Below are 22,421 nucleotides of genomic sequence, written 5' to 3'. Positions count from 1 at the left end.
GGAGAACTTTTCCTTTTGATAGCTTGGAACTATTAGCTGTTCCTTCTAAGGAGATTTGTGCACTTAATGTTATTTGCAGGAGTTATTTACTGAGTGCATGGGGACCGTGCTGGGTTAGAAAAGGGGCCCAAGGCAGGGCGGCCGCTGGCGAGGGGTGTATGGTCTGGTCCGATGGGGGAGCACGATGGGGAGGAGCCGAGGGCTGAGGGAGTGGGAGCCCCAGGGGCTCGCCGAGGGAGGGAGAGAGGACGCTTCTGCATAATCTCTCCTGGGGATTTGTTTATTGGCCAGTATTAGTTTAGTCTTTTAGTGGCTGTTAATGTGTTTATCTCAGGGCTGTAGTCATGTCTCTAAGATAAAGACCAGCTCAATTTACACTCCACCGGTGAGTGCTGGGTTTGAGGCTCAAGGAGTCTGTGGGAGAAGCCACACGGTGGTCAAAGACCTGCTTCCAGGCCTCCCCAAGCTCCTAGACTTGGAATGGAAGCCCCCTCTCCCCTGAGAACAGCAGAGTGCCCAGAAAAAAAGGGGGTAACCTCCAGGCTGGACAAATAGTCAAATTTTTTAATGAGGAAAAGAACTTCTTTATTCTCTTTTTGTTTTTCTTTAGAGAGGGAGTGCGAGAGCAAAACCATCTTAGATGTGGGGAGGCTTTGGAGAAAGCCTAGAAGTTTTCTGATGTTATCGCACCCTTTTGCTGTTCTCCACCCCACCGCATCCCAGTCCAGTGTCTGCAAACCCATGGACCTGAAGTCAAGTCCAAGTGGCACCCAAAGGAAAAGAGTGGGCCCGGGGATGGCACATGGGTGTCTAGGCCGGTGAGGAACCAGAGGAGGAGCCCAGACAGGCACAAACTCGAACTTACGACCTATAGGGACGGCAGTTCAACCAATGAGGAAAGACAGGCTTCTCCATAAACATCCTGGGTAGACGCTTGGGGGAGAAAATAAAGTCAGATTCATCCTTCACACCTTAAAATGAAATGAATTGCGTGTGGATTAAAAGTTTAAATGTCAAAAACCAAAATCTAAAAGGCCTCTGGAAGGATTTTGAAATTTATGAGTGAAACCAGAAATCATAAAATCATGATAAGGTTGATGATAAAAACAAAAAGTTTGGCATGGCAAACAAACAAAATCACCCCAGGCAAAGTCAAAAGACAAAAAGGTACTTGCCACTCCTAACCCACACAAGGTCTGACGTTCTGAACAAAGAATGCACACAAATCAGATGCTATCCCAAACACAAATATACAATAGAAAACTGGGCTAAGCGTATGAACAAGGAAGTCCTAGAAAACAAAAGAAAACCGAGTCTTAATAAGAGAAATGCAAATCAAAACCACACAGACACCATTTTTCACCTTTCGGGTTGGCAAAGAAAGGTTAGTGACCTTTCTTTAGTGGCTATTGTGAGAGTTCTCCTTTATAAACCATGGCAGAAGCACCTGGGGAAGGTGTGGTCACACGGGCACCCACAAGCTGCTGGACAGAATGGCATGTGCTCTGTTGAAGGGAACTTAGCAATACCTGTCAAACTCTTCAATGCACATCAATTTTGACCCAGCAATTCTGCTTCTAGGAAATAATCCTACAGATAAATGTGTGCGTGTGCAAAATGACATATATACAAATATTACTGCAGCATTACTTCAGCAAAAGACTAGAAGGAGCCCAAATGTCCATCAAAAGGGAACTGGTTAAACAAATTGCGGTAAGCCATACAATGGAGTACTAAACCACCATCGAAACAGTGAGAATGCTTTCAATGGGTTGATAAGGAATCATCTCCAAGATACAAAAAATCAAGTCCCGTGTGAAGACCAGTGTATGGAGTATGTTTCCATTTGTGCTAAGAGAGGGGAGGGATGATTGTTACCATTTGTAACGGGAGTGGGAGATGTTGTAGGCAGTTGTTTGGGTTTGCTTGGAGTCTCTCTGGGTGGGACCTGAGAACCGGTGAAAGTTGGTTCCCTCTGCGAGGGGAAGTAAGTGGCTGCGAGGAGACTACTTTCTGTACCTTTGAAATTTTGAATCATGGGAATGAATTGCCTATTAGAAATGGTATTTAAATTGTGGGGGGTTTTTTGTTTTTTTTGTTTTTGTTTTGTTTTTGTTTTTGTTTTTGTTTTAAGAAGGAGAGTGGTGGAAATGACACAATAAAGGGAGAGGAGAAAGACCAAGTATACTTCCGTTTCTCTGTGGCCAAAGCAAAGCTGACCCAACTTGGTTCATGGTAAGACAGCTCTCCATTCTTTCTCCTTTATGGGCTCTTCCGGCAGCCATGCTCACGGAGACTTTAGGGAATGAGTTCTCTGTAAACGCTCCCCACCAAACCAGGATTTCCATACATTTGGGTTTATAGGCTTTCCCTTCGAGTGGGACACTGTTGACCCTCTAGATAGAGGACATGAACCACAACAGCCTTGATTCTGGGCAGGGAACATGTACTCTATCTGAGAAAACTATGAGTATTACATACCTCTGCAATGCAGAACCCTGGGGGGAGAAAGGGGCTTATCCCCAGCCACAACGTTAGGGGGAGAGAAAAAGAGAAATGGAGAGGGAAAGGGGACAGCAGGAGAGGGAAGGAGAGAACAAACAGAAGCAACTGAATGTCCATCAATGAGCGGCTGGTGCATCATGGCGCATCCATACAGAGGAGTGTGCCACGTCATACAGCCATTACGCAGAAAGAAGAGGTGATCCTCGGTGCTCAGCTGTTGACTCTTGTTCATTCTTCGTGTACCTAAGGCTCTGCTCTATGCTGGGAGCATGGGGTGATTAACAGAACTCTTGAAGAACGTCATCAGCCTGGGTTTGGAAAGAATGGAGGGGGCTTCCTCACTTGGAAAGTAGTATAGGCAAGAGAGGGGTGGGCTGGGGAGCTGGTCCACATCTTGGCATGTGTCCCTATGTCTCTTATTATCTCACTGCAATAACAATATTTTGACACTACCATCAATAACAATCCCGTATTTAGGGAATGATTTTTCAGTGTCTTAAATTTTCAAATATTACTTCCCTGGCTGGGCAGTAACCTTGCAAGTGTGTTATTATTCTACCAATTTAGCTCCCTGCCCACCGAAACTCTCCACTTATTTAGAGAGCTAGGACTTTGCTCTTGAAGCCAACAGAAAAGAAGGAAGTTCATGGATTTGGAAGAACCAAGGTCTCTTTTGGCCTCTGGTCAAAACTCAAGTTGCCTTGAGCAACTCTCCTCCCTTCCTGTCAGGGCCAGGCCTGGAGTGAGGCACTCACCTTGGTGTAAGCTTTAAGGGGCACCAAAAAGCTCAGCAATTAAGATAAAGACACTTTTAAGTCATCCATGATGAACAAAATATCAAACTTTTCAATAGATATGGAATGATTTCTCCTTTAGCCTTAGGCTCCAATATGGGCTCACAGCACTGCTCTCTAGGCCCTGTTTCCCCCATCTCTAAGTCAAGAGGATTGGACTATTTGGCCTCCAAGTAGCCCGCTGGGCCCTGATGCTTTAGGGCATGTTAATGAAGTGCCGGTGAAGAATTAGGGAACATTTAGCAAAGTGCTAATTGCACAGCCCAGACATTGCAGGTGGGTGACATGTCTTTGAGAGACAACAGGGTAGCAATAGAGCTGAGAATGCTGGAGGTGGTAACCTTAGGCCAGCTTTCTCTCTGCTAGGCATAATCTCACCTATGCAGCCATGAGGGGAGAAAATTCTCCCCTGCCTCCTTTCTGATCTTCCCCAGGAAATGGACTCATGTCCTGCCAGAGCACAGAGAGAGCCTCATTCAGATGTCGCTCGTGGTCTAGGGGCCTGCTTGGTAACGAAGCTTCCTAAGGATATCTGGATGTCTGCAAGATGTTTGCTAACCTGCAGGTAGACGTGGAGGTGGACGTGGACGTGGAGGGGTGAGCAAGAGGTACTTGCTCTGGCTGTCCTGGGACCCTCCCAGTGCTGGCCCTCGTTCCTCCTTTGCCCCAACATGGGCAAAACATCATGGCTGGCTCTCTCATGGCCTGCCTGAGGGCACCCTTGTATTGACTGAGTCTCCTAAGGTCAGCATGGAATGCATGAGAAGAGTTATGGATACAAAGCTTAGGACATGTCAAGACAAATGAGTTAACAGTCATATAGTTGAGGATCTCATTTCCTAAGTGAATCATTTGTGTCCCCATATCACCCAAGTCAAGGATGATATTCCTCAGTGAGACTCTGAAAATCAATGCCCCGCGCAGGGGTTGCTGCTCCATCCCTTGAGACAGCCTTAGTGGGACCCAATGTCCTTAGAGCCTGACTTCAGATGTGCTTTTCCAGAACCTTTGCCTGCTGGGAGATGAAGATTCATCTCTGCAAATGTCACTCATCACTAGAAAGTGGCTGGGGCCTTCAGATCCTGTTCAGATCAACAGGATGAGAGTCTGGCTCTTCAGGAAAACCCACCTTTTCTCTCTGGCCCCAGTGACCCTTGGGCACTTGCTGAGCTGCAGGAAGGGGCAGCTGAAGACAAGTTGCATTGGAAAAACCAGCCGCCTCCACCCTTGACGGGAAGAATAGCTCCCTTCATGGGGCTGCACTGGGATGCCAGGGTATCCAGGCCCCAGAGTGAGGAAGTGAATCAGCCCTTCCCAGTCTTCAGTCATCGGGCTGGCTCAGCACCCCTTGGTGCTGTGGCATTTGGACATGTTTTGTCAAAAACTAATGAACATCTCACTTAGGCGCTGGAAACAAACATAAGCCCCAGCCAGTTCTTACACTTGCTGGGAACGAATACCTCCCTTTGGCTTTCCAGCCGGCAGGGCCCAACAAGTGAATTGAGAGGCTAAGGCTGAGTCGCTGGCCCTCACAGGGATCCAGCCATCAGAATGTGGCCCTGACTGGCTGCATAGCCCCAGGGCAGCTGGTCTCACCATTAGGTGTCCACTGGAATCACCCAGGGGCTTAAAAAACACTGGTGCCTGGGTGTCATCCCCCAGAAACACTGGTTTAATCTGTCTGGGGTGCAGTCACAACATTGGGAGTTTTCAAACTTCCCAATATGCAAGTGATTCTAAGATGCAGTCAAGTTGGGAAGCACCGCCCTAAACTAGTTTGCTTCTCAAACTTAATGTGTAAACAGATGACCTCAGGATTTTATTAAAAGGAAGGTTCTAGGGAGCCTGGGTGGCTCAGTCGGTTGAGCATCCAACTCTTGGTTTTGGTTCGGGTCGTGATCTCAGGGTTGTGAGATTGAGCCCCGAGTTGGGCTCTGCGTTCAGCAGGAGTCTGCTTGAATATTCTCTCCCTCTGCCCCTCCCCCTGCTCTCTCTCAAATAAATAAATCTTAAAAAAAAAAAAAAAGGAAGGTTCTGATTCAGTAGGGGTACGGTCTGAAATACTGTATTTCTGACTTGGGATCATGTCAGAGCAGAACACACTCTGAGTAGCAAGGACATGATGCGTGGTCCAGTATGATAACTATGGCCATTTAATTAAAAATTTAAAAAATTAAAATTAAAAAAATTAAAATTAAAAAATTAAAATTAAATAAATTCAAAACTCCAGTTCCTCAATTGCATTAGCCACACTTCAAGTGATCAATCACCACATGTGGCTAGTGGCTACCATATTGAACAGCGCCGATATGGAATATTTCCATCATTGCAGAAATTTCAATCAGGTAGCTCTGTCTTAGAGCATCTCTTTGTCTCTGACACCCCATTCAAATGGCCACCTCTTGAAATGTTATTGAAGCTTTCTTGATGGAAGAGACTAGACCACATTTCTTTTGTTCTCCTCACAGAGTGCCCATGCACTGGACCTATAGTAAGTAGGTGCTCAGTTAATGCTTGCTCAGATTAGAGCACTCGTGCTTTTGTCGACAGATTACCTACCACTATATAAACATGGACTGATTAACTGATGCCTACTAGAGAGAGAGAGAGAGAGAGAGAGAAAGAGAGAGAGAGAGAGCAGGAGTGGGAAGGAGAGGGAGAAGCAGGCTCCCTGCTGAGCAGGAAGCCTGGCACAGGGCTGGATCCCAGGACCCTGGGATCATGACCTGAGCTGAAGGCAGACGCTTAACCAACTGAGCCACCCAGGCACCCCATCGGTTAACATTCTTGTAGAGTTGTATCCAGGACAGCTCAATGGGCATGGCAGAGGTTAATGACCAGGTTGCACTAGGAACCTTTCCCTTCCCCCTGCCTGGCCCATGAATCAGGCAAGAAAACGCAGGGCTCCAGGTGATCTCTGTCAGAGCATCTGTCATCATTAGTCATTACAACTCAGAAGATGGGTTGAGATACACAGGTGCAGTGAATGGGACTCTTCATCTTCTGAGCCCAATTCAGAGGAGACAAATCTGGACATGGCCTCTCTCTCAAGGCCTTTTTTCTTGGGCCTTGGGGAAATGAGAATGCCTCTAGGTAACCCCTCTGCCTCTCCTTGGGCAATGGACACAGACCCAGGAGACAAGTGGGGCTGGGAGAGGGATGCTGAGTCCCAGAGGCAGAGGAGCTTCCCTCTGATTAAGCCACACTGGGTGGGAAAACTTTCAGCCAGTTGATGTCCTATTTAGCTTCATGGCGGTTGATTTTCAGATTCAACTGATGGGTCAATGATAGTAAAACTAATTCTGCTAAGATTAGGGTAAAGGAGAGAGTCAAACAAACTGAAGCTTGTGCCTCTCATCACAAAACTGCACTCAGCCACCCCGTTTTCCAGATGAAACATCTGAGGCCCACAGAGTAAAGCAATTGGATCAAGATCACACAGCAAGTTGGATGCACAGATTAGTGTAAAATTTAGAATTCCTGACTCCAAAGCCAATATTCTTTTCACTGCTGCATGCCCAAGAGATTTACAAGAATGTATAAGCCATTCAAAAGAAGAAATAGAAGATTGCATAAATCTGTGTCTCTAGTACATCATATAGGTGTTCTTGAAATGTTTGCTGGAAAAAATGGTAGTGAAATTGCCTTTTTCCTGCCTTCTCACTCCCACTCACCGCATCCTACTGCTGGATTCACCTTGCACAGACTCCTTCTGGGATGACTAGCCCCCCTCCCCCACCTCACATATCTCAGTGTTAAAGCAACATCTTTAATGAATAACTCACCATGCATAAAGAGAGGAGACACAAAAAGCACCACAACCACAGGGAATGTTTCCAAGCTGGCGAAGTAGAGAAGAGTAGCGCCCTTTGTGAGCCTACGGATACACCACCACCCCCGCCCTGCTCCTTTGCAAGCCATGCAGCCCAAGGCACCAAAGTGGTAAAATGTCCGCTCTTAATAAACACATGAACTTATACCCACAAGCGTTTCTCAAAGTTTCCTTTCTTTATCCCTACCCTGGCCCGGATCATGTTACTTACCAGTTCTCAGGCTAGACAACTATCCCAGAGTTATCACCATTCAGTGTCATCTCTATTGAGAATTTGTGCTAGACAAAAGTAATCCCTGCCCTTTAGTTTAATGCCAAGAACAAACACACCAGACTGGACAGACACTCACGGGCATTAATATTAAGGGAATCTAACGTCTGCAAAGTGCTGTCATTTAAAAAACATTAGGTAGGTGCTCACCAAACGTCAAGACAGTAACTGAATTCACAAGGAGAATGCTGGGTATTTACAACCCTTACAGAAGAGTAGAGTGATGTGACATTTGCTCTTAGGTGCACCTGCCAAGCCGAGCTCTGGGTTCCTGGGCACTTTGCCTGCAATTGCAACCCTCTGCCACCAGGTGGACACTTGGTTTTATCTGTGGATAGTTTGAATAATCTGGCCCATGCAGGTTTTTTTTTTTTTTATTTAAGTCTATCTTCCCAGACAAAATAAAACCCTTTGTTAATGCAGTTAAGTATAAATGTCACAGAGAATCAGAATAAGTAATTTAGAAATAAAACTACACAATTCCAAGCAAGATTTGAAGACAGAAACACCTAGATATGATGAAACATCTTTTTCATTTATTTTGAATTGTTCTCCCAGTCTGGGAAATACCACATTGGTGCTATCCCGACCTGAGAAGAAGCAGCTTCTCCCTCTCATGTCTTTGAGTTAGATCCTCTCAAACTGCTCATCAAACCGGATCAAAAAGCCTTGCAGGTGGTTTCCCCCAAATCTTTATCTTTCCAAGTTCAAGTAAACGTGTGTTTTTGTTTAACCTGATAACAGTTGAGAAGGTCAGTTGCTATTTTCGTCTTCCCTGTCTTCAGGACAATGTGACCAGCTCATGTTCTCCTTCTTAGGGAAAAACTGTGCCCAAGGATCAGGTCCATGTATCCCCCGTGCCAAGGATGCTCTTCAGGTAGTATCGAAAGTTTGTGCACCCAGAGCTTGCGTTCCCGATTTTAAAATAATTAAAATGTCTTCGACTGAAAGCCTCAAATTCCAGGATATTCATCGATCAGCCAAATTCCATCAGTTGTCATCCAAAGTCGTGGAAACGTAACAGGAAAGACAAACATGTTAATGGGACTCAATGAAAAACAGAGAAGTGCGATTGTTTTTTTATGCTGTGGCAGGCAGATGGGACAAGGGTCAGTAACTAAGGTGGTGACCAAGAAAAGCAGTGCCGAGGATAAGAAAAACGACTCTGAGCCTCCTCTGTAATGTACCCTGCGGATGCTCCACATCCCTTACCTCATTTATCCTGACAATGAGCCCAGGAGCAAATTGCTGTTATCCTTGTTTTATAGAGGAGGTTCAGGGAAGCTGAGTAATTCGCCCAGGGGGAAAAGCTAGGAAGTGCACTTGCCATGTTGAACCTGAGCAAGTTGAAGGACAACCCTCGTTTCTTTTATGTTTCCCCAAGACAGCAGGAAGGATATGTGTGTTTCTAGGTACTTCAAGGAGGACGCTAGACTGGCATCTCGATGGGCAGGCACAGGTGACAGCACAGGTGGGTTTCCTTACTCTCATTTGCATGAGAAGGAAGTGCTTGTACCACCCGCCGAGGACTCCAGGGCTGGGCTCCCACGCGACAAGGGGCAAACACCATTGTGGGGGCCTCACCTGTCACAGAACTATACTGCTAGAGGAAGAAACTTACAATCGGGGGTGCAGGTGGGGGTGGAAGAAGGCAGATCTCTGGAGATCCTAACGAGATTCTTAACACCGTGGCACATATGTGGCCAAGCTGTCCTCCCTGTCCAAGGCTGTGTCAAGAAGCATTAAGGACCGCACGTGTTGTGATGAGCACTGGGTGTTTACGTAACTGATGAATCACTGAATACTACATCAAAAACGAATGATGTACTACTATACAGCAGCTAACTGAACGTAATAAAAAAAATGAAAAAATTAAAAAACTAGATGAAAAAAAAGAAGAAGAAGAGCTATTCTCAGTTAAAGGCCAGAACAGAGTACTTCCATACATGCTGCATCACACCTCATCACAACACATTAGAACTTATTTACTTCTTAGTTTGGCTTTTTACGTGAGCATCTCCTCCGAGGGGGGGTAATGTCCTTGAGGATCGGATCCATACTGGATAGATCTCTCTTTGTGTCCCCCACACCACTTAGCAGCGCCTAGTGCATTGTTGGTGCTTAACCCGGCAGAGCTGAAGGAATGCTGGCGAGACACGGGAGGGGGAGGGGACAGGAAGGAGGTGCCGTCCAGCAGGACTCCAGGGCTCTGAGCCCTGGCGTCTGCCAGGGAGGGGTGTGGACGGCCGTGGGTAGGTGTGAGCCAAGGAGCAGGCCTGCAGGCCAGAGTGGGGTGCGGGCGTGCAGAATAGAGTGGTGTTCTGGCTCCCCTGGACAGGTGCCTTGGGCAGGTCAGACAAGGTGCTCTCGTTGGGTTTGCAGGGTAGAGAAGGGCAGTACACACTGTCCCCCTCCCTGCAGAGGTTGTTATTGGCAGGGGAGCCCACGAGAAGCTTACCACACGTTCCCTTGAGCTTTTCAGGGACTTCCTGGAGGGCAGGCCCATCCCACCCACAGGGGGAGAATAAACTTGGTTTCCAGGCACCTGGCTTTCTCTGAAGGTGGATGTGCCCTGACAGGCCCAGAAGCATCCCCGTATGGCTCCTTGCTTCCCATGATACTTCCCACCCCAGAAAAGTTCATGGGTGAGCAGCCCCGGAGAGGCAGGGCCGAGGGGCTTTTGAGAAAGAGGTAGGACATCAGCCTCCACTCGGCTCCCCGCTCTGTCCTGACACTGTACGCATGGAGCCTAGTCTCTGCCTCGTCTCTGCCTCGAGCTGATCCCATTTCCTACCGGCGAAATGGAACATAGGGAAAGTGGCCTCCCACCTACTTCAGGAGATGTCCTTTGAGAGTTCACACGCTCACACCCCCAGCAGCAGGCTTTTCCAGGTCATGCCTCCTCTATAACCTTCTGTCCATCCCTTTCCCTCAACTCGTTTCTCCTTTCCACCACCCCTTAACTCAGCGTCCCCCCTGCACCCCCCACCACGCCTGCAGAGGCGGTCAACGTGTGATCCCAGCCCTCTGTAACTGCAGACCACACCACCTGTTAGCTAGGGCCACAATTAGCTAGTCAGCCACCAATGTCCAGCCAGCACTTCACCACCCTTATGGGCATGAGTGATCTGGAGATCTGGGTAAAATGCCAATTCTGATTTAGTAGATCCTGCTTTTCTAAAAAGTTCCCAGGGTAGGTGGGCCCTGCTTGTCCATGGACCACACTTCCAGCACCATGCTACAGAGACTCGAAATGTCTAAGTTATGGGCCCTGCTCTCAAGGAGGTCTGAGAAGAGATTCACATAGGATTTCTCTGCTAGTTTGAGGAACGGACGAATGAACGATGAACGAATGACTAAGGGCACAACTCCACGGTACTGGCTGTATATAAGCGCAGAGTTCAAGGGAGGGAGAGAGACGGGAGGCAGAAGGCAGCCACTGCCATGTGTCTGGCAGGGTTTTGGCCTCTCAAAGGGTGACCCTGGAGCCCCTGCGCTGGGCCATTGCTTGACGTGTGCCCAGAGCAAATGCTCTCTGGCTCTTGGAGACGGGCTGTGGCTGGACAACCTTCTGATGTGGAACGGACTGCTTCCCACACAGCCTCTCCTGGGAGTGCTTGGCCATCTCTGCATGGAGGCTTTTATGCTTTTCCCTTCACTCCAGCACTCAATGAAAATGCCAGCACCATCAAGAGCTGATGAGAGAGGGCGCCTGGGTGGCTCAGTCGTTAAGCGTCTGCCTTCGGCTCAGGTCATGATCCCAGGGTCCTGGGATTGAGCCCCACATCGGGCTCCCTGCTCCATGGGAAGCCTGCTTCTCCCTCTCCCCCTGCTTGTGTCCCCTCTCTCACTGTCTCTCTCTCTCTGTTGAAAAATAAATAAAATCTTAAAAAAAAAAGAGCTGATGAGAGAGACGCATGTTCCTTAAAGCCCAAATGCCATGCACTTTAAGAAAATGCAAGATTTTGTATGAAAGGCTTCTGTTAAAAAATAAAAAAGTGGAATGGGAAGATCATTTCTATGTTTTTTTAAAAAGTAAGTCTTTAAAAAACCCAGACATCTTTCTCTCTTCCTCCCAAAAGCCTATCTAGTAGGAGAGAAGCCAAAGAGGGAAAATGGAGATGTAAGAAAGGCAGGTCTGAGCCAGACTCAGTGACAACCAGTGGCATTCATGGCGGCCTCTGTGTTTGGCCTTGATCTCATCCGTGGGTCTACGTCTTATTCCCAGGAGCCCCCATGGCTGACTCCACACTGTTCTGGGCCCCTTGCCTGTCTTCTGGGTCATGGGCCTGTTGGCCATGTCATGGGAGCCATCCTGTGCTCTCGCCATCCCCATGCATTTCAAAACCCCACCCATCCCCGAGGCTCACTTCGCCCAGGAAGCCTTCCCCAGCTTGCTGTGGCCTCCAGAGAAAGCAAGAATGCTTTCTCTCTCTCTCTCTCTCTCTCTCTCTGTGGTTTCTTTTCTTTTCTTTTTTTTAGGAGGGTACCTTCCTTACAGCATTTTTCACAGTCTGTTTTTTTTTCTCCTTACAAACTCAAAGGCAGTCTCTTAATCCCCTCTGTCTCCCCATTTCATACGGCAGTTAGGTGTTCAGTGTGAGTGCTAAGCTGGATTTTCAGGGTGCTGAGACAGGGCCGAGGGGAGTGAATGGGATTCTTGATGCTGTTTGCGTTTGAGAATACATAGTGACACATTTATGTTCCTATGCGATGGAATGTACACCATAAATCTGGAAACCCTATCCTGGACAGTCCTGATTCTGTTACTCTGCCCCAAAAATGCCGAAGGAAAACATAGACACATCTTGAAAGGATGTCTGAACTGAGCCCAACCAACAGAAGCTGAATGCCACTGAGTGAGCCGGCCCGCTGTCCCTCCACCACGGCCGTCTGGGGGAAGTGTGGCTGGAGGCTGAGTGAAGTGTGTGCATTCACCACCTGCCATATTTGGGGTGGGTTTACCTCTCTGGAATGTGAATCCTTCCTCACTTTATCACTATTTTTAAATGGAATTTGTGCAGAGGGAGAGAAAGATCTTTTCTTTACAGTCTACCTACAAATATCTTGCCCAGTAAGTCTGTGTCTACAGAAGTCTAAATTTAATATCCCCCTAAAAAGGAAAACACAGTGGAACAGTTCTTTTCACAATACAAAATGACTGGTTGAATCCATCTGTCTCATGGAGTCGATCGGATCTGGGGTAGATGCACAGATTATGTCTGATTGCTCAATGTTCTCCCTACAGTGAGGCATGCACTATTCTCAAGGGTGTGAGTGGGTGATGAGGCCATGTGGGGGCTTCGTCCTCAGTCATCGATGCCCTTCTTCCACCGAGTCCAGTTCTGCATGTCTTGGTGCCTGCTCATCTATTTAACACTGCTGGGATAGAAGATTTTTAACGTGAAGTGAATAAACGCTTGTTTTCATTAAGTTGAATGGAGACCTTTCTAAAACGTAATGCACATTTCCCTGCTTCTTCAAAGAGACCATATTAAACTGCAGTGAACATTTTATTGGACATTTAAGTTTATCTTTACGAACCACAGGACTGCAGCAGATGCTATAAACCAGGATACTCCCTGGAACCACTGAGGACCACAGAGCATTTGACCCCAACCCTACTGGCCCTAGGCTACCATGTTTTTTATTCACTGTGTCAACTTCATATTGCCTTTCTGTCTCCTCTCTTCTTGTCCCTTCTTGCTGTTCTTACTGTGTTTTCATCCCACAACTGCTCTCCTATCTTACCTTTATGTTTCTGCATCTAGTTGGTGAGGTCAGATGACATTACCTGTTAATAGAATATCTAAACTATGAGTCAATAGACACCAAGCAAGAGGGACTCTAGGATGCATAAAATGCATATGCTTTAGTACATGACCTGAATCCTGGCTGCTCAGAATTCTGGGCGGTGCTTCTTCTCCTGCTCACTGGTGTATTTCCTCTTCTTTTCAGCTTCTTGGTTATGTTCTGGATAGTAAGATTGCTGGGTAAGTAATCTCCAAAAACGGGATTTTTTTTTTCTTTTTTTTGGCCACATACAGGTTTAATTCTAGTCTGAGTCACAAATTAGAGGTTTTTAAATGGTAGCTGTTTGGATTCACGAATGGGTAAAATACTAATATTGGTGTTTAGTTGACTTTAGAATTTAAATAATTCCCGTAATTTATTTTGGCTTTGTCGATTTAAATTTTAATTTTTATTTTGCTTTGGTCAATTCTCATCTCTGAGAAGGATGAGAATTTTGTTTTCCCCCACAGGGAGTGGAGAACAAAATTGTATTCACAGATGAACCATGATTACTGGAAAGAATCCAGAACTCTTATATGTAGAAAGAGTTTACTGGCAAAGAGAAGTCACGGAGTTAGGGGATGAAATCTAGAGCAGCTTAGCTCCGAAGGATGTAGCACTTAGCTGCCTACCAAACTAGATCACCTTGAAATAGGCTTTAATTTTTTTTTCATATTTTAGTGCTTTCACCAAAACTTTTTTTTTTGGTTGAGTTTTATGGCCACTTGTATTTGAGGCCAACCCGATGACTGCCTAGCTTTGTAGCTGCCTATGTACTGCTTGCATCATAAAAGAAATCATATTTTGCCTCGACATGCACTAGTCCACTGGGGTTTACCTAAGGCTTCCTGTGGGCTGACATGGTGCTAGGCACTGTTCTTGTCCTCAGTGGGGCTCCCGGGCTCATTGCTAAGATAAGACCAATGAATACAAAAGTAAAAAAAGAAAAAAAAGAAAAAGAAAAAGAAAACCACACACAAAAAGTAAGTAGCTTAGAATATTAAACTGGATACAGGCTACAAATGCCAGAGGGATTCAGAAAGGCAGGAAGACGCTGTGTTCTAGAGATAACAGAGAAGGCTTCTCAGGGGGGCTTGCACTGGGGAGTCTTGAGAAATGTGTGGGGTGGAAGACAGGACCCATGACCCCAAGGAGGGCCCGGGCCACCGCAGGCCTGAGCCTTGCTTTCTCCTGGCAGAGGCTGGGGCTGAGGAAAGGCTCAGAGCTTCATGCAGGGCTTTGAACAGGAGGTTGGGAAAAGAGTGAAGGCAGGCCCTCGGCCTGCAGAGCACTTGGAAGCAGTGGTTCCATCCTTCACCCACCTCCATCCAGGCTGCACAAAACATGGAGCCATCTCTTTAAACAATGAGACGTCCTTCTCTTTCTGGCCAGCACACGTGCACAGAAGTTCTGCACGCTTGGAATTCCAGGCTCTACTCTGAGAAGCTTCAAAGCACGAGGGATTGGAGAGAGGGAGGGGAAGCCCTGAACTCCCTGTGAGGCAGCCGCAAGCCTGGGGGGTAGAAGCAGCTTCTTCTCAGTGCCCTCAACTCCCGACAGGAAAGTGCAGCAGAAACCCCACTGACCAGAAGGGCAGATCTGGTCAAGTCAGACCCCAAAGTCCAAGTTTCATGGAAGTTTGTGCTTTTCCTAAAATTCTTTGAGGGGCCTGACAGTCCTCAGGGAGAGAAGACCATCACCTCAAGAGGAAGAGGTCTATTTGGGGTCCTTTCCTCTCTAGGATCAATGGAGACACCAGAAGCCTAGAGAAGAGCATGGCTGAGCCCGGGGAGAAGGCATGCCCCAGGGCACTCACCCGGGAAGGTGAGGTGAGGTGGGAAGCAGCAGAGGGCCAGGGGGCCAACTAGGAAATTCTGGCTTCTCCCCTGGCTCACAGAACTCCGTCCAGCTGGAGCAGCCTCCCAGCTCCCTGGACAGGGCTGCAGCAGTGACCAACCATCCCTGGCCAGAACTGCTCAATCCGGGGCGGCAGTGCCCACTCTCCCCGGGACTCCCGGACCCCGGCCAGGAAGAGCAGACACCACGTCTGAGCCTGGAACTAGACAGTCCCCCACCTGGGCAGCATGCACGGTTTAGTCTCGGCTCCCTCCGTCCTCTGTGGCTGCTTGAGCCCCCTTCCCGGGGCCTGCCCCCGCCCCCACACCTTCACACAGGTCTCCCTCTGTGCGGTAACACACCGGCCCCTTTCCTGGCGATTGGCTCCCGCCAATGTCTGCCAAGGCTCCAGAGGAGGCTCTTTCTTCTCAAAGCTGGATGGGGGATGGGTTGGGGGCTGTTGTTCTGAACCTTCAGGTGGGAGCCCGGGGCCAGGTACTCCGGGAAGTGGCCAGAAGATAGTTCGGGGCAACTCCCCAAACCTGGCCCTGCCTGACTGGCTCCAAGATTTAGGATTCCAGATACCATCGCGAGCTCCCCGTGTGCCCTCCTTCCTGCCCTTCGCCCAAGGTCCCAACGCGGAGCCCCCCTAACCCTCCCCCGCTGCTCCTTTCTACCACTTTGCCCGCTCCCTCCCAAGTCTTTTCCGTCCACGGTCTAGGGCTCGCGGCCTGCGCCTCTGCAAACACCCCCCGCCCCTCCGATCCGGGCAGAACTCCGAGGGGAGGGGCCGGAGGCCCCCCTTCCCGCCTGTGGTCGGAGGGGCAGCGCCGCAGCCCTGGGTTGGGGGGAGGACAGCAGCCGTCTCTGCGCCCCGCCCGATCAGGCCACTCAGCACACTAGGGGTGGGGGGGGCGGGAAGCAGGGCTAGCGGAGAGGGGGGTCCGGCCCAGGCAGGTGCGGGCTCTGGCTGGGCCCAGGCCGGCTCCGGGGGCGGGGTCTCAGGTTACAGCCCCGCGGGGGGCCGGGGGCGGCCCGCGGTTTGGGCAAGTTCGCCAGTCTCGAGGCCGGCCGGGCGCATATAACGGGCTCGGCGGACGGGAGAAGACGCAGAGCGCTGCTGGGCTGCCGGGTCTCCTGCCTCCTCCTCCTGCTCCAAAGGCCTCCTGCATGAGGGCGCGGTAGAGACCCGGACCCACGCCGTGCTCCTGCCGCCTCGCTGCGCTCCGCTCGGGCCGGCTCCGCCAGGCCCCGCGGTGAGCCATGATCCGCTTCGGGGCTCCCCAGACGCTGGTGCTGCTGACGCTGCTCGTCGCCGCTGTCCTTCGATGTCACGGCCAGGATGTCCGTAAGTCGCCCAACGCCCCTGCCTGCCACCCTTCTGTGCCGTCCCTCCGCACCCTCCCCCCGCGCCCTCTCCCGCTCTGAAGCCGGTGGGTCCGGGTTAGAGTGGCTCCCGGGGTCACGGCGCGCCGAGATTTGGGTGCAAGATGCGCAGGCTCTTGCTCACCTAGCGGAGTTCTGCAAGTTAGGGGCTCTGTCCGAGAATCTTCCGGTGCGGGTCGCAGTTGGAGACATTTGCAGGTCTCTACGTTGCGCAGGAATTTGAAACGTGCAAGTGTCGGGTCGAGATGTTTGAGCACAGATTTAAGCGCACTCTCTTCCGCCAGCTTTGATAATTAGGCAGGCGCACACGCACACAACTCACCTCCTCGAAGCACTCGGAGTTCAGCAAAAACAGGTCTTGGCTCATCGATCTTAGAAGTTGGAACGGGCACTAGCGAAGGAGTGAGGAAGGGCCAAAGGGCTGACCTCGCAGTCTTGTCCAGGGGTTGGTGGCTGGAGGGTTCAAAGGGGAGTTAGACAAAGGAGATGCTCTGAAACTGGTGGGCTGAAATCCGAGGCCACAAAGACGCTTCGGAGAGACGCTCTGAGACTTCAGCGCCTCTCGCAGTTTCCTCCCCCTCCCGGCTGGCGCAGGAGCAAGGTGCAGCCCTCTTTCTCATCTCGGCTTTCGCCCGGCCTCTAACGGGTGCAGAAACTTCCCGTCGGAGAGGCCATCTGAAAGGCGATAACATTCCAACCAGACTGTGCTTTTCAGACGCCCCAGAAAATAGCGCCCCCTCCCCGCGGTCTTCCCCTCCAAACCCCGGAGGTACTACAATGAGTTACTCTTCTAAGTTTCTGGAGCTCGCTGAGCCAGGCTGCAGGCTGTGGGTCTGTGTCTGTGTGGCAGGGGAGGGGGGCACAGTTGGTCGACTTCTGTAACAATTTCAACCGAATATAGTTAGAGATAGCAGTTTTACAGTCTAGTCCAAAGGCTGTTCGGATCGCACCTTTCCATCGCCTCCTTTGGTAAAGTCCCACTGTCTGGGATTATATTCAGAACAAACGAAGCCTGGAAAGTGTATTAGGTAGAGAGGACTTTTTTTTTTTTTCCCCACGTGTTTGGGCACGTTTCCGATGGCTGGGATTCCAGCCCTGTCTTTGTATGTTACAGACTGTAAATCAATCGCAGAGGAAACTTTTTTTGGGGGGCGGGGAATGGGGGGAAAATCACAATCCCTCTGCCGACCAGGCTCTATTTGGTCTCTCCTGCGAAGGCTCTGGGCCCAGGAAGACTTTCCGTTCATTAGAGCGGCTTTGAGGCGGGGGCAGGAGATTCTGGCCAGTCGTCCGGCGCTGCGCTGAACTGGCCGCGCGCTCCCGGGCACTTGTTGGAATACGGTGTGTCTATAAGTGATCCCGGCTCGGACTGACTATATTTTTGTCTTCATTTCGCACGGACGCCCACCTCTGGTTAGTGCACAGTGAAATTAGCTAAGTGACTTTAAAATAATTCCCAAATTCTCCACCTGGTATTAGAGGCACTCACTTCAGTGGCATAGCTCTCTCACCGCTGCAGCTTTCGGGGGAGTGAGTGAATTCCACAGTTTCTTGGGCCCAGATCTTCCTTCTCCCCGGGGGGCGGGGGGGTGCATCGGGGCGGTTGACTTTGCTCCCTGGCGCTTCCCAGCCCGGTCACCCCCTCCCCCGGGTCAGTGGACCCAGAGAAGTGACGTGGAGAAAGGCACGGTCTGCGTGGACGTCAGGGATGTCAGAACCCTAGAGCTCGGGCACGCCCCTCCTCCCATCTGTCCACGAGTTGGAGAAACTCATTGGAGGCGGCGTCTTTGACCCACATCTGCATTTCACAGCCCTCGCCTCCGAAAGTGCCCCTCGGCTGTGGGGAGAGACCTCAATCCTCCTTTGTGAGGCTTGTTTGCGTTGCGAGATTGGCAGCGATGGCTTCCAGATGGGGCTGAAATGCTGCCCGTATTTATTTAAACTGGTTCCTTGCGGAGACCTGTGAATCGGGCTCTGTGTGCGCTCGAGAAAAGCCCCATTCATGAGAGGCGAGGTCCGGTGGGTTCCCCCGGACTCCCCGACCCCCTCTCCACAATGCCCCCCTGTGCCCGCCCGCCGCCGCCTCCCGGGCTCCAGCCCTGCGCACAGCGGCGGCGGAGCAAAAACAGTTCCCCGAAAGAGGTAACTTTTTAATTGGCCTGCTACAAAGGAGCACTTTATACCGCGTGCGGTAACGAGGGCAACCGGATCAGGCGCGCCGGGATGCTATCTGCAGCCGTTTTGGAACAGCAATTATGGAGGTGCTGGGCTCCTCCGTCCACACCTAGGGGATCCGGTTACGGGGCTGGCTCCTTGCTGGGGCAGTCATTTAATCCTACTTTTCACCCTCCCAGGGTCTGTGGGCGAGCCGCGTCCAGAGCTGCAGCCGGGAGAGTCACCCAGCGGCTCCCACAGCCCGCGCCGCCTGGCCCCGCCCCCGCGCATCCCTGGGCCGCCCTTCCCAGGGAAATCGATCCGCATTCGGGTGCACCCCCTTCTCCCGGCATTTTCTTTTTTCCACCCTGAGCCCTCTTGGGTGAGAGTGGGCTTTTCCTTAGTCCGGACGGGACACCAGGAACCTCTCCTCCTTCCTCCTCCCCTGCCCCACCGCCCGCTTTCCGCAGTTCCAGCTATTTTAGCGGTGGGCGTGTCCCCTCGCTGGGACACGTGTACACTCTGGGATCCCCTTACCCTCGCCGGGATTATCTGGCCTAAAGGCTGAGCGGGTCCGGTGGCAAAGGGGGGGGGGGGGGAAGGTTTATCTTAGATTTTCAGAGCCTCCTTCAAGAGCCCCAGGCAGGCCCATTTCTTTCTCCGCCCACCTGGTTTGTGGCTCTTTCCTATTATTCATCCCCTGCAGCTGCCACTGCTTTGGGGATTTTGATGAGAAAAACAGCGCTGGGCGCTCCCTAGCACGTGGTGCGGGCTCTCCAGCCCTTGGCGCTCTCGGGAGCGCTCTTGTCAGCACAGGTTTCGTCTGCAGGGTGAATTCCAGACGGCAGGGCGCTAGTGGAGAGGGACTGGTCCATGCCGTTCTTGGTCTGCCTTCTTGGACGAGGACAGGCCTGGACTGGCTCATCTTAGCCCAGGCCAGGCGTTCAAAGCCCCCTGCGCCCTCCCCACCCCCCACATTGAGGTGTTGTCTTCGGGTGAAGTTAGGGTCTCTCCAGAGAGGGGAACGGCTGGAGGTCAGCACGGGGTGGGGGGGTGTCCCTTGGCCCTTCCTGCCTCCCAAGCATTCTGTTAGGCTGCTGGGGTCCCAAGTGTATTTATTGTCTGAGCCCGCCTATCCTCCCCGAACTGGTCCTGATTCTAATAGGATTTAAATAATGGGACATAATCCTGGTTCTAACAGCTCCTCCTTTCACCACCCCCACTCCATATATACACTTTTGGAGTCTGGCCGTTTACAGATTCTAAATTTTGTGGGTAGAATTTTCTACATGCCTTCTGCATTTTAGCTGTCAGTTGTATTTAGCAAATCCCATAATTCCTAAAGGAAGGCAGAAACAAGGCCTCTGTACCTGCGCTGGGGTGGGGGGGGGGTGTCTCTGTTTTCTCCTCTCCTCTGTCTTTGCGGTTCCTGAGTTCCCATTCAGGGTCTCACCCCCTGCTCCCACTCCAGCTTGCTCCTGCCCCTTCACCTCTGCCCCAGGCTAGATGCCAAAGAGAATATGCTACAGTAGCCCCACCCCTCCCCTTCACTGCTGGGTCTGGATTTTCAGTGGTGAATAGAGAGCATAATGCAAGGTGCTCAATAAAGGTAACTTGAAGAATGGCTTAGAAAAATAATTTTCAAGTCCTCTATGTTCGGGTCGCCGGAGCCCGCATTCTTCAGCATTTGAATGATGTCACGTTGACTGCAACCTCTCTCTTTTTCTCTTCTGGCTCCCCACCCCTCCCTCCCTTCGCTCCCCCTGCTTCCCTTGCTGGCCGTTGGTGCAGAGAAGGCCGGCAGCTGTGTGCAGGATGGGCAGAGGTATAATGATAAGGATGTGTGGAAGCCCGAGCCCTGCCGGATCTGTGTCTGTGACACTGGGACCGTGCTCTGTGACGACATAATCTGTGAAGACATGAAAGACTGCCTCAGCCCCGAGACCCCCTTCGGAGAGTGCTGCCCCATCTGCTCAACTGACCTCGCCACGGCCAGTGGTCGTAATTTATTTATTTCCTGTTCCACATAAATAAATTACTCGCAGGTGCAGCACATGCCCTCCCATGGATGCTGGTCCTCTCTGCGAAGCACAGGGACTGGTTATCCATGGGACCCCAGCAGCGGAGGCCAAAAGGAAAGGCCACTTCTTGCTTGCAGGTTGAACCTGAATGAGCCTGAGACACTTAGAGGGGTCCTTCCTCACCCCAAACCTCCCCCCAGATACACTTCCGACATCTGGAAGGACAGATGTGATTCCACAGAAATACCCTCTGTGGAATCATCTCTGCCAATCCCTGGGAGCCACGATGGAGAGCACAAGCTCCGTGGGCCCGACCCCAGATGAATTCCTCTATGACCCACAGCTCGTCTTCTCTGTAGAAGGCCGCTAAATATCTGGTCTTCAGTGGGGAGGAACCTCTGCCGGCTAGTGGGGAGGTGGAGGGCAGGCTCCCTCTTTGAAATATGGACCCTCCCTGGCAGTTTCCTTTTGTGTTTACCTCTTTTGGAGTTAACTGCCAGTTAAGACACGAGTTAATAAGAGAAGGAGGAGCTGGGTGCTGGGAGGTGGGGCTGGGCGAGGACCCCAAGGACCTACATTCTGGTGCAGTGTATTTACTCCCAGCCAGAACCAGTGCTGCTGGGTGGCGTGGCGTGTCCGTGACCGCTCCCCAGCACTTGGACACAGGCCCCATCTCCCTGTCGCGTGTGTGGGGGGGTGGCACAGGCCTAGGCCCCTTGGGTGGCCCTCACTGTCCCCCTTCTACTCCAATGGAGAAGAAAGTGGAAAGCGAAGCAAGGAGTTGCCTTTCCTTAACACTTCGCCAACACTGGTGACCTGCTTTTATGGTCCAGATTTCCGGGTCGTTTCTGAGGCCCGCGTGCAGGAAGTGTTGATTGCCTCCCTACTTCGCTGCTACAGAGGGGGGCGGGCTCACTGATTTGGGATGGCCCTGGCTGCAATGCCCTAACTCCCATGCCCTGCTGTGTTCATGTGCTTGCTTCGAGGACACCCAGCTTGAACGTAAGACTCCTCTGACCACCTAACTCCTCTTCCGGGAGGGCTCGGGCTGCGGGAAGGGCTTCCTACTCTGTGGAGAGAGAAGAGACTTGGACCTTCCGCCAGCTTCTGGTGCTTTCTATCTTGGAGCTAATTAGATTGCTTCGTAGGCCCTGCTCCATCCATTCTTTTGCATGCTGACTGCTTCTTCCGTAACAAAGTCTGGGTCAGCTCCCTTCCTCAAGGGACCTCAGCAACCCCAGGACCCCAGTGACCCTAACATCCCAGCAGAGGGGACAGGAAGCTGTCCCCTTCCGGGGTTGTGTCCTTGTTTGTTCTATTAAAGAGTGTTTGCATGACAAGAGCTTGTACTTCTCCATCTCAAAATTTTTCATTCTCTTTTTCCATTTGCAGGGCAACCAGGACCAAAGGTAAGGGCTTTTTCTTCTTCCTGTTTTGGGGCTTTCTTCAGAAGCAGTGTTATGTGCGCCCAGCCTGTGGTTGGTAGGCAGCAGCAGAGGGCTGTTTTAGGGGATACCTCAATGCTTGGGCTGGGGGGCAGGGTTTTTGTGCTCGGGGCTTGGTGGGCTTGTGTGGCTCCATCCTCAGATTGTGTCCTGTTTCAGGGACAGAAAGGAGAACCCGGAGACATCAAGGATGTAAGTACACATTATTCTCATACCAGTTGCCTCTCCTGCTCTAACTGGGTCAGCTCCTTGGACTCCCTCTAATACGCCATCCTGTGCATCTCTCTCTCTCTCTCTCTCTCTCTCCGCAGATTGTAGGACCTAAAGGACCTCCTGGGCCTCAGGTAAGAAAGGGAGAAATCCCTTCCTCCATCTCTTCCTCAA

At 50.8% G+C, this 22,421-nt stretch overlaps 1 protein-coding gene across 2 annotated transcripts in view; it reads left to right on the top strand.

The window, feature by feature from the left end:
• The first annotated feature begins 16,294 nt into the window (after nt 1–16,294).
• COL2A1 (collagen type II alpha 1 chain) overlaps nt 16,295–22,421 on the top strand; it is a 30,436-nt gene continuing 24,309 nt past the window's right edge. The window contains exons 1-5 of one of the 2 annotated variants that reach the window (XM_028123105.2): nt 16,295–16,379; nt 20,363–20,569; nt 21,985–22,001; nt 22,197–22,229; nt 22,349–22,381. In XM_028123105.2, the coding sequence (XP_027978906.1) occupies nt 16,295–16,379; nt 20,363–20,569; nt 21,985–22,001; nt 22,197–22,229; nt 22,349–22,381 (375 nt within the window). Of the gene's footprint in view, nt 16,380–20,362; nt 20,573–21,984; nt 22,002–22,196; nt 22,230–22,348; nt 22,382–22,421 lie in introns of both variants that reach the window. The other variant, XM_088025582.1, reaches the window with a different exon arrangement.

Source organism: Eumetopias jubatus, unplaced genomic scaffold (genome assembly GCF_037043125.1).
Source record: "Eumetopias jubatus isolate StellerSeaLion01/CBP00866 unplaced genomic scaffold, mEumJub1_p1.0 scaffold_8, whole genome shotgun sequence".
NCBI classification, from domain to species: Eukaryota; Metazoa; Chordata; class Mammalia; order Carnivora; family Otariidae; genus Eumetopias; species Eumetopias jubatus.
This window is presented reverse-complemented; position numbering and strand designations above follow the sequence as displayed.